This window comes from Rhodnius prolixus, unplaced genomic scaffold (genome assembly GCF_049639745.1).
Source record: "Rhodnius prolixus isolate KJV_2025 unplaced genomic scaffold, Rpr scaffold_5, whole genome shotgun sequence".
Lineage (NCBI taxonomy): Eukaryota > Metazoa > Arthropoda > Insecta > Hemiptera > Reduviidae > Rhodnius > Rhodnius prolixus.
In genome coordinates, this window is record NW_027411624.1 from 258038 (window position 1) to 273412 (window position 15375).

The 15375-nt window shown below is 31.5% G+C and overlaps 2 protein-coding genes across 3 annotated transcripts in view; both read left to right on the forward strand.

The window, feature by feature from the left end:
- Positions 1-9072: 9072 nt before the first annotated feature.
- On the forward strand, positions 9073-13842 carry LOC141458055 (serine/threonine-protein kinase 16). Of its 2 annotated transcripts, XM_074135593.1 has the most exons (6): positions 9073-9413; positions 9491-9725; positions 10128-10332; positions 11098-11252; positions 11322-11456; positions 12859-13842. In XM_074135593.1, exons 1-6 carry the CDS (start codon positions 9304-9306, stop codon positions 12973-12975), a joined length of 957 nt encoding a protein of 318 aa, XP_073991694.1. In that variant the 5' UTR covers positions 9073-9303; the 3' UTR covers positions 12976-13842. The 2 variants fall into 2 exon arrangements, with proteins under 2 accessions (XP_073991694.1, XP_073991695.1); XM_074135594.1 differs by lacking the exon at positions 11322-11456 and having other exon boundaries at positions 9077-9413.
- A 1433-nt stretch (positions 13843-15275) lies between these two features.
- ATPCL (ATP-citrate synthase) overlaps positions 15276-15375 on the forward strand; it is a 28607-nt gene continuing 28507 nt past the window's right edge. The window contains exon 1 of the mRNA XM_074135574.1: positions 15276-15293. The gene's annotated coding sequence lies outside the window, so the exon portion shown is untranslated. The remainder of the gene's footprint in view (positions 15294-15375) is intronic.

The window sequence follows — 15375 nt, forward strand, 5'->3', positions numbered from 1 at the left end:
CCTTATTAAGGGGAAGTATAGCAATCGTTGCAAATTATCGACACGTGAACCGATTTTCATGAATGAAGTGTCATTCGAATCGAAATTTTGTACAGAATTGCACTTTAAAAGTCTCGACGCTATGCCTCATTAGGAGGGGATTTTGCCCCACCCAAGTAAGGCCCTTTCTAAAACTATTACCAATATTTCTATAACGTTTAGTCCAATTTTGATAAAATTCAGCTTGAATAAGTGGTTAAAGCTCCTCTACGTGGCTGTGAAGTGCCATCATGCTCTTACACCTACTAAGAGGAAGTACTGCAATCGTTAAAATTATCAATGAGTGAACCGATTTAAATCAATGAATCGTCTTTCGATTAAAAAATCTTTGCCTCTTTGCCTAGAAGTACTGCAATCGCAGTTTATTTTTCTTACTCCTCTTAAAAGGAAGTACTGAAATCGGAGTTAAATTTTGCTTTGGGGTCTTAACTGTGTTGTTTGTGCTCACGAATATTTCGGTAAGACGAATTCAAGACAGTAGCCGACTCTGACTTTGTCTTTTTCTACTTTAACATGCATGTACGTATATGTGATTTATCATAATTATAACAAAAAAATATTATAAATGAAGTGGCCAGCATAAGGGTCTGTGACATCTAATAAATTCTAAAAAATATTAATGAAAATTAATGCAGTAAAATTACTTAAATATTAATGAAGAATTAATGAAATGTTGGGTGCTTGCTGATTTGTGTACCTTTTGGCGTTTAATCAACCCTTATACTTAACATTTTAAACTGTAAGTTTTTGTTAAGGAGATTTACTTAAGAGTTGAATGCTTTACTTATTTACTTATGTTATTATATATATATATATTGTCCGGTAGGGCAGTTTATGTAGGTTGATCGTCAAAAAGTGCACGAAAAAGAGAAACTTTGAAAAACACCCAACTTTGACAATTTTTTCTCTTCTTCTATAAAAGATAAAATTCCCAAGTTTACTGAAAATATAGAGTATATCCTCGTTTATAACTGACTTTTTTCGCAACAACCCCGATCAAATAGATTTCGAGAAAAAAGTTGCCGAAAGTGGTCAAGACGGCATTTTCAGAAATTGTTGTTACCTTTTATGTAAATTGGTAGTTGGACGTCAAGCCCCGTCTGACAAATTAGGCGATTACTCTACTTTACTTTAATAATTATTAAAGTAAAGTAGAGTAATCTAGCTAGGCTGCCTATCTACTTAGTGGTTTGTTTATAATCAAACTATTAATCTCAGGTTAAAAAGGAAAAGGTTATAAATCATCAAAAAAATATATGAGGCTAAAAAATTATTATCAATTTTTTTAAATGCTTACATCAACATACACCAATGATTTCGTTAGTTTTATTTATATATTTTAAATAAAAATCGTCGATTTTGGTTAATTTTTCGATTAAATTGATTGTTACTTTACTTTATGTAGTTGTCAACGGTTAAAAATAGGCAATAATTAATCTTGTTTAATATTAAATAATGTAGTTTTCTTCAATTACATTCCTCTTTCCACAATTTTATGCGTATGTATTATAAAATAGGTAGAGATATATGCATATTTTTAGGAGAGCAAATTAGTGTAATTACTACAAGTACTTTATTAATTACTATATTAAGTAATTTATTACAAGTTCTAATTAAAGGGACTACTTTAAATTACAATAAATTTTGTTTAACTCTGTGATTAACATTTCAACAGTAACCACCTGATTGTCTTTTTCTATTTTTATGTGCATAAGTATGAGATTACTGTAGGATTAATAAAGGGCATCTTAAAGATAAATCAGTAGAATAATTTGGAGTAGAGTTAAAATAAAGTGCCTATTTATTTATGAAGATGTAATGTACATATTGTCATTATTATAACAAAAAAGTTATTATAAATAATCAGGCCAGCATAAGAGTCTGTGACATCTAATAAATTCTAAAAAATATTAATGAAAAGTTAATGCAGTAAAATTACTGAAATGATATCAACTAACATGAATGAAAAGCTGGCTACTAGCTGATTCGTGAATCTTTTGGCGTTTAATCAACCCATTATACTTCACTTTTTAAACTGTAAGTTTTTGTTAAGCAGTTATTTATGATTTATATAAGTTTATATAATATAAATATAATTTATATTAACGTATATATATATAAATATAAGAACGTATCTGTAAACCTATATATATATATATATATCGAGATACAGCATCCAACTTTTGTTTTTCAAATGGAGCGTTATATTTTGTGTTGTATATTTTTATAGTATTTGAGCTCCTAAAAAAAACAAAAAACAATTTTTTGAAATCAGTTAGGTTTTTAAAAAGTTATGGTAATTTAAAATATGAAAAACAAATTTCAGTTTACTGACAAAATTACGTTATTTTATTTGAAGAATCTGTTCAAACTGGGCACAACGGATAGGCAAGCCAAATCTCTGAACTCCCACGCTTTGCTTGTAGCAGCACTTAAGGTGGCGAAGTCAAGATCTAGGCAGGCTCTAGAGTTATTCGATGTTCAGGTTGGTTTTTCTACAAACGTTTGGTGTGGAGTTTTAGGAAATTAACTAATCGGCCCATACAAATGGACTATTTTTTTTGTGGGGATACCTAAAAAATAAAGTGTACAGTATCCTTAATCCCGTGGCTTCAGTCGATGATCTGAAACGTTGAATAACTCTAGTCTGCCTAGATCTTGACTTCGCTACCATAAGTGCTGCTACAAACAGAGCGTGGGAGTCCAGAGTTTTGGCTTGCATGTCCGTTGATTGTGCCCAGATTGAACAGATTCTTTAAAAAAAATAACGTAATTTTGACAGTAAACTGAAATTTGTTTTTCATTTTTTAAATTACCATAACTTTGGAAAACCCAACCGATTTCAAAAAAAAAAAATCTATTTTTTTTAGGAGCTCAAACACTATAAAAATATGCAACAAAAAATATAACGTTCCATTTGAAAAACAAAAGTTGGATGCTGTATCTCGAGATACAGGGGTTTGAAAAAATGGGCCAATCACTGAAAATAAACTAAACTAAAAATGATTAAATACGTGTTTTTTATTTTTTCGAAATTTCCCGCCGTTAAAAAAATAAGTGGGTGGAGCATATAACTCTGGTCACCCTGTATATATATATATATATAGGTTTACAGACACGTTCTTATAAAACTAATCATACAAATGTAATGTATAATATTTTAATCGTAAAGACTAAAAAAAATAGGCTGAATTTGGCCGGGCGCCAAATATTAACTAGAAGGTCGTGAAGTAAGCTGGAAGGAACAGTTCTGTAGACAAGATTTTTTTATTCTGGTTAAAGATATCCATTTCAGTAAATCATATAGACAATATACTCCCAGAATACAGAATGTCACTTAAGAGAGAATCCCAAAAAAAATTCTCCATCGAAGACTCTCATAAAACCAACAAAAAAGTAAAAAATAAAAAACTAGTTTTCACACGAGTAGTTAATATAGAAAAAAAGTTCGAGAGTTAAGCCCGATCGGATTATGAGCAAAACGCGAATTTCATGTTCCATCAAGAAATTGGCACTCAGGTCACTCTATTTTCATCAAACTCGGAATTTTAGCTACTTATTTAAGCCTGTTCACGTAGATGACAGGACCTTCACATTCCACTAAAATGACTCTCTTTAGATGTAAATCCTGTCCCTAGAATTCTCTAAATCGAATTTTCTTCGAAAAATGGTCCAAATAAAAGTTATGGAGCTACAAATGCACCTACCTTTGGAGGCATTTTTTGGAAATATCTAAATAAAAAATAATTATCATTTAGTGAAGAGGTATTTTCGGATAAAGGAAATTCAGGTTTAATGAAGGTGCAAAAACGAAATATGAAGTTTGAGCTTCCTCAGTTTTTTCATTTTTGAGCTACAATGTTCACATAAAAAAACACTTATATGTCACGACCTTTTTGGGGACTCAGGAGAACTCGAATCAGAATGTTGCCAAAACCGCAATACACCCTCTTACTTTGGACTGAGAAAAAGGTTTTTATACGAAAATGATAATTTAAGCCTTATTCTCTCAGCGTAAGAATCCTTTATATCTGCTTAAATATCCTCTATAACTAATTTAAAATTACTTCATGAAATTTTTAAATTTTCAGTTCAGCAAATTTTTTAGAAATTTCAATCATTTGGGTTTTACTAATTAATTATGGTGGAAAACATTGATGTTTGCCAGCATTTTTTAGATTGCAGATATCCTTAAATTCAAAATCTTTTGTACTTACCAACCAATTTTCACTATTGTAATAACCCATTTTAAGAATAAGATGCAATATTTACGAAATGTTAAAAAAAAAAAAAAATCAATTTGAGTATCTACTAATCTAATTGACTTTGTTTATTGGTGCTATGGTAATGGTTAACATTTAGAATTACTTTCAACACTGAAAATAAAAAAGCTGCTTGTATTCCAAAAGAAAATTTCAATGTATATTAAGGACCAAATATCTCTAAATATCGTTTTAAGTACCATTGAATCTGGTAACTATTAAATTTAAGAAATTTTCCTAAAAAACATTCGACAGCTGACCTCTCAGATCAATTTATTCTGTCTCGACTGCTAAGGTCATAACGCCTTTTAAAGTTTCTTTAGGCATCAGGCTGATGTGTAGTTCCCTTATGGAACTCAGATAATTTTAATCAACTTAGCAAATTATAAGCATTTGTTCTTATATGTTAAATGCACACATAAAAAATGTTATCATTCATTCAAACTTATGCTTTCATACCAATAAAAGTTGCCCCCACATAAAATGTAATATATCAATATAAAAATTGAATATAATTTAATATTTACATGTGTATTTACCTACTTCTATTGGGTGAAATATTCTACGTCGTACATTCTTCGCAATCTGTTAAGCGGAAATCTATATGTGCCAAGTTTTAAACTAAACTAAAACTGAATCTATTTTTTTTCAAGCTTAAATATAAATTCTAAAATATATAAATAATTTTTTTTAATTCTTAAATAATTTTGCCTAGGCCTAATAAGTCCCTAAACTACGAGGCAGTTCTACCCTATTCCGGTAATCTTGCAGATTGCCATATTTCTCAATAATGTTCTTTACTGAATTATTCGACTGACACCAAGCTCATTTATTTGGGTTTCCTCCAGCTAACAAATAGGAGTGTGTCAGTTCAGTGTGACTTATTCTCAATCTTGTGATGATCAGCCTTTCTCTTTCGTAAAGGAGATCACCTTCTTTTCTATTAATTTTAGGCATCACTGTCTTTAATCGCCTGAACTTGGGCCCCTAGCTCTGACGGTAGTGAAGTCGCTCTTTTGAATCAAAGGATCTTCTGAAAATTTATTTGAGATAGCCTTTAAGGATCTTCGGGAGTCTGAATAAACTATCAGACTCTTCTCATCTGCTTTCTTTTCATGCAACAACTCCAGATAAGTTACAAATAGCTCTGTGATATAAACTGAGATATACTGTTTATAAATCATGGAAAAATATTTGGCATAATTGAACAATGGATTTCTAGGATGTAACGAAATATAAGGAATTGAGGGATTTTTTCCAAGTCTCCCACTATCTTTCCGTGACATAAGAGATGATCATGGATGCTAAAATTTAATCCATAGGCTGACCTGGAGGCGTTTGCCTTAGCAGAAATACGCAGGGGTAGTAATATGTCCCAGAAGCACCTTTAAGGCTGCCGTGGGTAAAATTATACATTATTAAAAATTATTACACTCAAAAAATCTTTTACATAAATAAATTTCACAGCTCTGAAGATAACGTAGTCCTTAGGCCGAAAGCTTGGCAAAAAAAAAAAATAAAATAAAACAAAACCAGACTGTAATTGGCAATAATTTTTCTTCCATGTTGTTATTTACTTGATCCAGAGACCTTATCCCTTTAGTAAGTCAGATGTTTATAAAAGTATAAATATTTCTAAGACTATTTTTTTATTTTTTATTTTTGAAGCGAGGGAGATCAATAGTTCGAATAATGTGTGTAGCTGCTTTCTATGCTAGAAAAAATGTTAATCGTAAAGGTGTGCTTGAGACTCCGTCCAAGACGCCTAATTGGTTGTTGGATCTTAAATTAATAACTGTATAGTATTATACTGGCAGTGCACTGGAAAAAGCTCCGGGCGCTAATGACCTCAGCTGAGATGCGCAAAAAAAAAAAAAAATAATAATAATAATAAGCTTCCAATAATAATGATAAGAGCGTAGGATCAACCCAAATGAATAATTTACAGTAGTTGACTCTACACCTCGCTTAAGCTACATTTGTGGGCACTGAAACAGCATTGAAGAAGCCCTAGAGGAATTTGAAAGGTAAGCAATTAATTGAGAGTTAATGAACAAAAACTATAAAATGTCATCCAGAAGCAAAAGTTGGATGTCTGAAAAAATGCAAATTTAACTGCGTGTTTGAACTGGTGAAACCTTTAAATAGGCAACGAAAAGAAATAAAATGAAGACGAAATTAAAACGCGAATAGCTACTAGCATATACAGTGTGTTCAGCATAAGACTACCGGGAGGCGATTCTGGTCATCATTTGCAACAACAAAATCCATATAAACTATGGCTCGATTCGGCTCCGTTTTAGAGATATTTTTAATTTTATGTTTTTTCAAGGTGCTACTACTTTTTAGCAAACAGTTGCCTATATTTCTCAAATTATTAAGCTACAGCAATTTCAATAAGCTCATTAGAAAGAAGGTTAAATTTCCTTTTAAATAAGCTTATTTATGTTCCAAAATAATAATATCAAGTATTTCATTTGGTGGCCCAAACATAAGAAATAGCGAATTTCTAATTTTTTCCAAAAACTTTGACTTCATTTTTCTCAAAAATATTACATAAGTTTAAACCGTGCACTACTCATTAAAACATAAAATATACAAACACCTTTCGAAAAGTACATCATGAATAATGGTTATTTTAAAAATTGATGCAGAAATCTCTGATTAATTGCAGAAAAGTAGGCCTTAAAACAGCGTCGGCATTATGAAAGGAATTCACCTACCATAAGAATATAATTGATCAAAAACATCAAATCCAGTACCATTTTTTGCAAACGTGTAATTTAATAATTAATTAATTTAAGAACTATATTCAAAAATATAAAATTTACATTATACTTATATAATAAAATAAAATAAAAATAAGAGAATGGTGTATGAAGTTAAATGAGGGTTAGGTACCAATTTCGAAAGAAAGGATTTTCGTTTAACGAGTTTAGAGCAGTGTACTATTCTTTAGTTAATTAAAAAAATATGCTAAATAACGTGAATAAAACACAGATTTGCTTGAACCTCAAAATAAACTTTTGAAATTAACAGGTTGTAAAAGGGAAGGGATTAGCTATGAGGTTAGCATACTGGACTCCCACGCGGAGGTCCCGGGTTCGAATCCAGCAGCTGACCCTTAGATTTTCTCTTCCTAGGAGCTTCTTACAGCTCACTGTTCGGTGATGGACAGTGTTGTCTGTAACGAGAGAACACTGTCCGGAGGCCGGCAGTGCACTGAAAAAAGCTCAGGGCGCCAATAACCTTAGATGTTGACGCGCCTTAAATCATAAAAAAAAAAAAAAAAAAAAACAGGTTGTAAAGAGCTAATGAATAATCCGAAAACTTATTAATCGCTCTAATCCCCAAATTAAATAATGGTAGATGGAATCTTAGGCTTAATGTGGACACATTTCTGCAGTTTCTTAGTAATGATTATTTCTTTGATTGAAGATGTTCCGCGACAACTGAGAAGGAGTTCATGGTTTCAATTAGATGGTTGTCCAGTACATTACGGCAGAGGAGCACGGCAGTGGCTAAATCAAAATTATCCTAATCGATGGATTGGCCGTGCAGGTTTAGCCTGCTTGCTCTCCATATCTGACACCAATAGATTTTTTTTTGCTTAGGGTGCCATAAAACGAAAAGTCTGTGAAATGCCAATGATCTTCATTCTTTAAGAAGAAGAGTAATTGAATCAATAACAGCAATCAAGTGCCGATCAGCTATTGCTGCTGTGGAAGAAAGATACCGATTCCTCATTTTCTTTATTTACTTTTAATTGTCATTATTTTCTATTAATAAAGTAGTTGGAAGACACTATTAATTTTTTTTATTATAACCTACCTATGTAATAATAATTCATAAAGTGGAAATCTTTAGACGTGAAAATCGCGTTAACGGGCATATCTTCATAGGAAATTTTTTTCTTGTTTTAAAGTCCTAAATTCATATTTTCAGTTAAGGCACCACCCCGAAACGCGCTGTATATATACATATCTGAATAGTTGTGGAAAATAGTTCTTTTTACAAAATTAAACGTCAAAGTTATGCTTCAATGATTAATCTCATCTAGTGACATGGATATTACCTCAAGAGTTCTGTTAAATATATAGGAAAAGTATGCCCTACGAATTAAACTGACAGAAGTATAACAGGAAAAGTTTAAAATCATACACGTGTGCTCGATTAAAATACATAGATCCGCTTTGGTTTGATCATTTGGGGAAAATAGGCTGCCCAAGAGGCTTATCTAAGGATGATATATCGTAAGGGAAGACCCAAAGATATCAGATGGTGGCTAATAATTGTAAAAAAAAAATAGAGATATCAGGCAGAAATTTGTGGAATAAGCCTGGGTTCTGTAGAACTATTGCGCCATAGATACGAGATTAGACTTGTTTTTACATGTAACCTTTATCCCAAAGAAAAAGTAGGAAAAAGCAGTAAGTTATGGATTTTCTGTTAAAAGCTTAGGTCTAGCGTTATGAATTCTTTCTATTGCTTCTTTCGAATAATTATTTTTAAATAATGAGAAATTGCTATATATGTTGCATTCTTAACATAAGGCAATTTCAGATATTGAATTTAAAAAGCCCTCTTAAACTCAAGGTTGACTTGTTTTGTCAAATTTGTAGAGTAGGTAAAAAAAGTCAAATAGAAAATTTTTTGGTATAAAGTAAATATGAATAACTAACTATTTGCCACAAATAATCTTACCACACTAAAATTACCCACTATCATAATCACAATAACAATAAAAAGGTCTGAACAAGTCTGAAAGCAAGCCTTATAGAATCATGAATCTTATAGTGCTGTGTATATAGCATACACTTTTATATTTTAATAATTATTTATATTGCATTGCATTTCCCCAAATTGATTTATAAGAGTGGAATTTGAAACAATGACGTCACGTTGCAGGTTTATATTATCTAGTTCGGGTTTACCCGTTGTATGTTGGTGATGTGTTTATTCCTAATTATGATTTAATTAAATTAATTTCCTCTGTGCCATAATGAATACAATAGGGTTGAGCATGATTTTTAAAATGGGATGTCTTTGTGCTCGGGATGATATAACTATAAATAATTGCAAGTATTACATTTTAGAGGAACTTGGACAAGGGTAAGGTAACCTTTTTGCCACCAAAACATTATCAGAATAATGTATTTTTTTAAAAATTATTTTATTGTTTAATGTAGAGGATTCAGCACAGTTTTATTAGTGGAAAGTGCAAGAACTAGAAAAAGGTTTGCAGTTAAGAAAATAATTTGTCATGGCAGAGATGATCAAAAGTGGGCCTTACAAGAAATAGAATATCACAAGTCTCTTATTCATCCTAATATAGTACCATGTTTAGAATCTGCGGTCTCTGGTTGTCCGGATCCAGTATTAAACACAACAAGTCAAGTGTTGCTATTATTGCCATATTATTCTGTACGTAATTCTGCAAAGTAAATAAAATTTAATTTTCTTTCAAGAATAAAAACCTTAAAATTGCGATCGCTGTCCTGTTTCTAAGCAAAAAAGTGACGATATTGTTTTATTTGAAATGTTAATTACTTAAGATTTGTCCTGTACACATAAATTTAAAAAAATATATATACATATATGTGTGTATGTGAGGGCTTTTTTTTTCTTAACATCTAACTTTGGAATTCTCAAATTAAAGAAAATCAGGAATTAGTTATTTCTTCATTATTGTAATAGTTACAGCTTCTGTTTTCTTCCATGGTTTTGCAAGTTTATCTTCCTTAATTGTGAGTTCTCTAGTTTGACTCCTTGTGTTGTCTCTAAATTTGAAGTAATATGTACATATTTTTTCATATTTGTTTTTAGAGAGGTACACTTGCCTACTATCTGGAAATGAGACGTAAAAGTAAACTTTACATGGATCAAGGGGACATTCTACGCATGTTTCTTCAAATTTGTGAGGGTATAAAGGTGTTTCACGAGGTAAAACCTGTTGCATTAGCCCACAGAGATATCAAACCTGGCAACATACTGCTGGATGCAGATAATACCCCAGTCATTATGGATCTAGGTTGGTAAAGTACAATTAGTATTAATTACTACTACAGACTTTTTGAGATCTTTGGTTAATTATTCAAAATAATGCTATAAATTTAAATGTGGCTATTTACGTACACTGTAATATTGGCTTTTTATACCGTGGAGCTTTTATATGTATAAATTTATTACTGAGGTTTATGTGACATTTTTCCGATTTTGCTTGTTTCTAGGTTTTGTATGTAAATTAAATAATTAAACACTTTGAGAATGATATTCAATTATAATATGCAAATCAGATAAAAAGAAAGAAGAAAATCATATTTATAAATTTACAATGTAGTATCTAGCTAACTGATGCTAAAAAGGTTCACACAAATAAAGAAAATTTACTTAACATTTGTAATAAATTAAAAAATTTCTTAATTTAATAAACGATCATCATCTTCTGGAGTGCTTTTCACTCCTTTCCGAATTTACTTAAATTTGATTAAAAAACATGGTTTGATTTCTTTATTATTATCGTTGAATGTAGATTAGTGGATCATTTAAAACCTGCGTTTTGAATTTAAATAAAAATCTCAGTTATAAATAGTACATATATTCTTTACTGTAGGAGGAAATAGCCAACTTTTTGTTCCCATATTAAGTTCGGATAGCCAATTACCTATAGTAGGCGCAAATATTAACTTCCTTAATATTCTCAGTATGTTTCGTTTGAAAGCAAAATTGTGTCATTGATAAACTGCAAAAAATGCAGATGATTCTATTAGGTAACTTATTAATTTCATTTGTTCAGGTTCTGTAGCGCCGGCATTTGTTAAAATATGTGGAAGTACAGATGCACAGAGACTGCAGGATTTGGCGAGTGAAAGATGTAGCATGCCGTACCGAGCTCCAGAATTATTTAATGTTGAAAGTTATTGCGTAATAGATCAGAGAACGGACATTTGGGTTAGTTATTTACACATCTCCTTATTTATACGGTTTGCTTAATTTTAGCATGTATGTTACAAATTGCAGTCTTTGGGTTGCCTACTGTTCGCTATGTGCTACTTTAAATCTCCCTACGATGCAGTGTACGAAAGAGGAGATTCAGTTGCTCTAGCAGTAATCAGTGGCAGTGTGGAATTCCCCACAATTACACCTTACTCTCAGGTAATTAATTCATGGTGGAAATGTACTAAGAACTTGCTTATTGCTTTACTTGTCATTTTGTGTTTCTCAGTGAAGTAGACCCATACAAACAGAAGTTAATTCTCTTAAAGCGATTCTATATAACTGCTCTCTAGCATCTTTCGCATCTACTACTTCTAAAAATGGAATAGTTCTCTTAAGAAATAAGACCGTAAGTTATAAGAAAAAATAAATCAGTAGAAGCCTTCTCACTGCTAATCTTAAAGTTACCCTAGTAAAAGTTGGCGTGAAAAATGGTTCACAAGTCAACACTCGTATAGTACTTATAAAAACCAGTAAAGAAGAACGTAGTTATCGTGTCGTATAACCAGCTTTTGCCTAATTTGACAACCACGACAACAAGGTCGTTTTGACTGACTTGGCGCTGATCACCAAGATGCGTCTTCAAATGCAGAAAAAGGTGGTGGTTCTGGGCACTAGATCGGAACTGTTCGGAGGGTGATCAAGTGTTTCCCAGTCTGATGAAATCTTGAGTTTTAATAGCCGTGTGGACGGCGTTGTCGTGGAGCAAAACGATCTCCTTATTCAGAAAGTAACGCCTTTTATGTTGAATCGCCCGGCGCAATTTTTTTCTAGGTTGCACGTTGCAGAATTTTCTTTTACCATGAGGCAAAAAATCCACAAGCAAAACTCAAAACACAGTACGTATGTTTTTCGGGCTGAATTTTTTTTTGAAGTTCATTTCTTGGGTGATGTGAAATATCGCCATTCCATGGATTGCTGCTTCAATTCCGGTTTAACGTATACCACCTATGTTTCGCCGCCTGTGACAATTTGGTTTAAAATTCATCAGGTTCCCTATTGTACCGCTCAAGGAAACTTAACGGACTGGCTAAATTTCTGGTTTTGTGCAACACAGACAATTTTTTCGGTATCCAGCGTGAACACAACATTCGATAATTAGAGCGTCCGGTCACAATTTCATAATGAACACTTCATGACACTTGATGAAACTCTTTGATAACGATGAAATCCTAAAGCGTCTGTTCGCTTTCACTTTTCCGTCAACTTTTTGCACCAAATCTCCAGTAATGACTGATCTATTTAAAGTGTATTTTCTGAATCATTTTTTTTTTTAATTTTATTTCTATAAAGTGGCTCCTACATTGTTTTGTAACTTTCCCAAGAATTTGACTAGGAAAATTTATTTTGTTCTGGAGTGAAAATCTGGAGTCATTTAATGTAATTTATATCCTTACCTCTTGTGTAATATTGGCATGAATTTATCCTGTTATTTCTTTACATTTTATTAAGCATTAATTATAATAGTATTTTGTTTCGAGTAAAATAAATACAATATATAATCAAAGAAGTACGTACAATTTAGCATTAATGCTGCAAAGTATTTCTTATTTATTTAAAGGACATGCATGAATTGATAAGTTTAATGCTGAAAGTGTCACCAATGGAACGGCCGTACATATACACAGTGATAGAGAAGGCGCAAGAAACAATGCAGAAACATAAAGGAATGGTTTAGTTCTTGCCCAGGACCATTTAAATCATGATAGTGATCATGTTTTACAGGTAATAAAGGAGGAATAAAACAATATGAAACTAATTTTTTATATTTGTGAACAGAAAATATGGATATTTTATTTTCGCTGCTCTGCTAAAAAAAAAAATATTTTTTTCTAAGTACGTTTTTTCCTTCAAAATAGTTTTGTTTAATGTATAGTGTCAAGTAATATATAATTTGTAAATAAAAGATAGTGTAGGTTTGGTTTTATTGTTTGATATCCTCCAATTGTTTAAAGTATAATACAGAATAGCAAGTTAGCTCACTTGAGGAGTCAGATGCCCTTCGCGGTAGCGCTTGTATCTTATTGATCATTCCTTTGATACGTTTGCTATGATTAAAAGAGAAACTAAAACTAAGTACTAAATATATTAGCAAAAATAAGTAAATGCATAATTTTATTAAAATCGTAGGTCGCCTATGAAACCGAAAACACTAACATGAATAAGTAAAACCAAAACCGTCCTTTTAACTGTTCTTCATAACCAACTTGCGAATCTCAGTTTGTTTTTTTGTGTTGATTTGATTTTGCATAATATAACCACATAACTTCAGAGCGAAACGTCAAAAACCAAGTGCCTCTACGATACTCGATCCATTCATCTTTTAACCGCGTGAAATATGAACTGAAATGTCAAAATATTTTTGACACTAAGTGAATGAATTCACGTTTCACAGCTAATGAAATTAGTTTCATTTGTACAATCTGTCCTGTCAACAAAATTATCAATTTGAGTAATTAAATCGTCAGAAAAATTTGCACATTTCATATAATACTTTTAGGGGGGGGAAGTATTTATTTTTTAGATTGATCAACATTACCTCCAGTCAATGAACATATAAGTATTTTCGACAATACAAAAAGTCACTAAATTTAAAATAAAAAATTTAAATCTTTTCGAATATTTATTTATTATTTATGGAATACTAAGGGGGAGTGATTACGTTTGGTAGTTCTAATTGTTATGTTGTATTTAAATGAAATATAAAATAATTTAAAAAAAGAACATTTATTTAATTTTAAACAGGAATTTTTCATTTTCACTCAGTTGAATATTTATTTTGTTAATATGTTTTGGTAAGGAAATAAGTATTTCTAAAATAAGATTGTAATGTTCTGTAACTATACAGATGTTATGTAAATAAGAAAGTTATTTCGAAATCAAAATTTAATTTTAATTAAACGATATATATGCTTTGTAATGAAATTACATAAATTTCTTTTTTGAAAAAATTTATTTGATTTACTGAAGCTCCGTCCCATCATTTGCTTTAACAATAAATATTTTTTGTGCTAATTCGTTTTCATTTCAAAGTAAAATAATTAGTATTTACATGCATGTTTTATGTGAACTCAGATGAATTTGTGCTCTACGTTTAGAGTTAGCAAGATAGCAAATCATAAAATTTAACTATTTGCTCGGCAGAAGAAGAAGTTAATCAGGCCAGGATCCAAAACTTGTTCAATATATTTTGATAAAAAGAAGTGAAAAGTATCTTTTCTTTTCATTAAAATTTTCATTCTTCGCATTGTGCTTCTAAATTAATGACTCAAGAATAAAAACAAAAGAATTAGTAACGGAAGATAAACTTCAGTCAATTTGTTTTTTTATTTATTATTGAGTTGCTCTCGTGTGCGACAGAATAGGTAATTTTCAAAGCTGTGACAAAGTTGTCAGAATTTATTAATTTTCCTTTCGTACATACATTTTTATTATGTGTCTGCCTCTACTCAAATCTAAATTTCTTGTGCGGTGGGTCGATTCAGATTGTGCGGGTAATGTGGAGCTGACATGCTAATCACAGAAGGCTCTTTGAAAAGAATGTCAGAAGCTTCAGACGCATTAGTTGTTGCTCTGTAAAGATAAAAGAATTGTTACAGCACTCTTTACATTAGTATATTTGAACATTCCATTTTTCACGGCTCGTTTGCGGTTGAGAGTCTGCAGAAGCTGCGCGATACAGATGGTTTGCGAATTGTAGAGAGATTATGTGGTTGCTCTTATTCTACTCATCTTTTTGGTCGCGTAATTGTTGCTAAACAGCCCGCCTTCTTAGAGGAGGGTCTGATGTCTAGCAGAGAGAATAGACAGTCTAGCGCATTCAAACAATTAACTCGTTAAACCTTTAAATATCCGCTATGGGCAGGGTTGGAGTTTGTTCTAGTCGCTGCTTACCAAACATCTGCTCTGTATACAATTCTTTTATTCTGGGCAAAAGATCTAAATTTTTGGGGCTACGCTCATACACATCTATACATTATGTGTAGCTGTATCCAGGTGACAAAATTTTGGATAAATGCTTAGTAGGATTATATTAATTTATATAGGAAAAGTACATTTTCTCTCAGAATGTAGCATG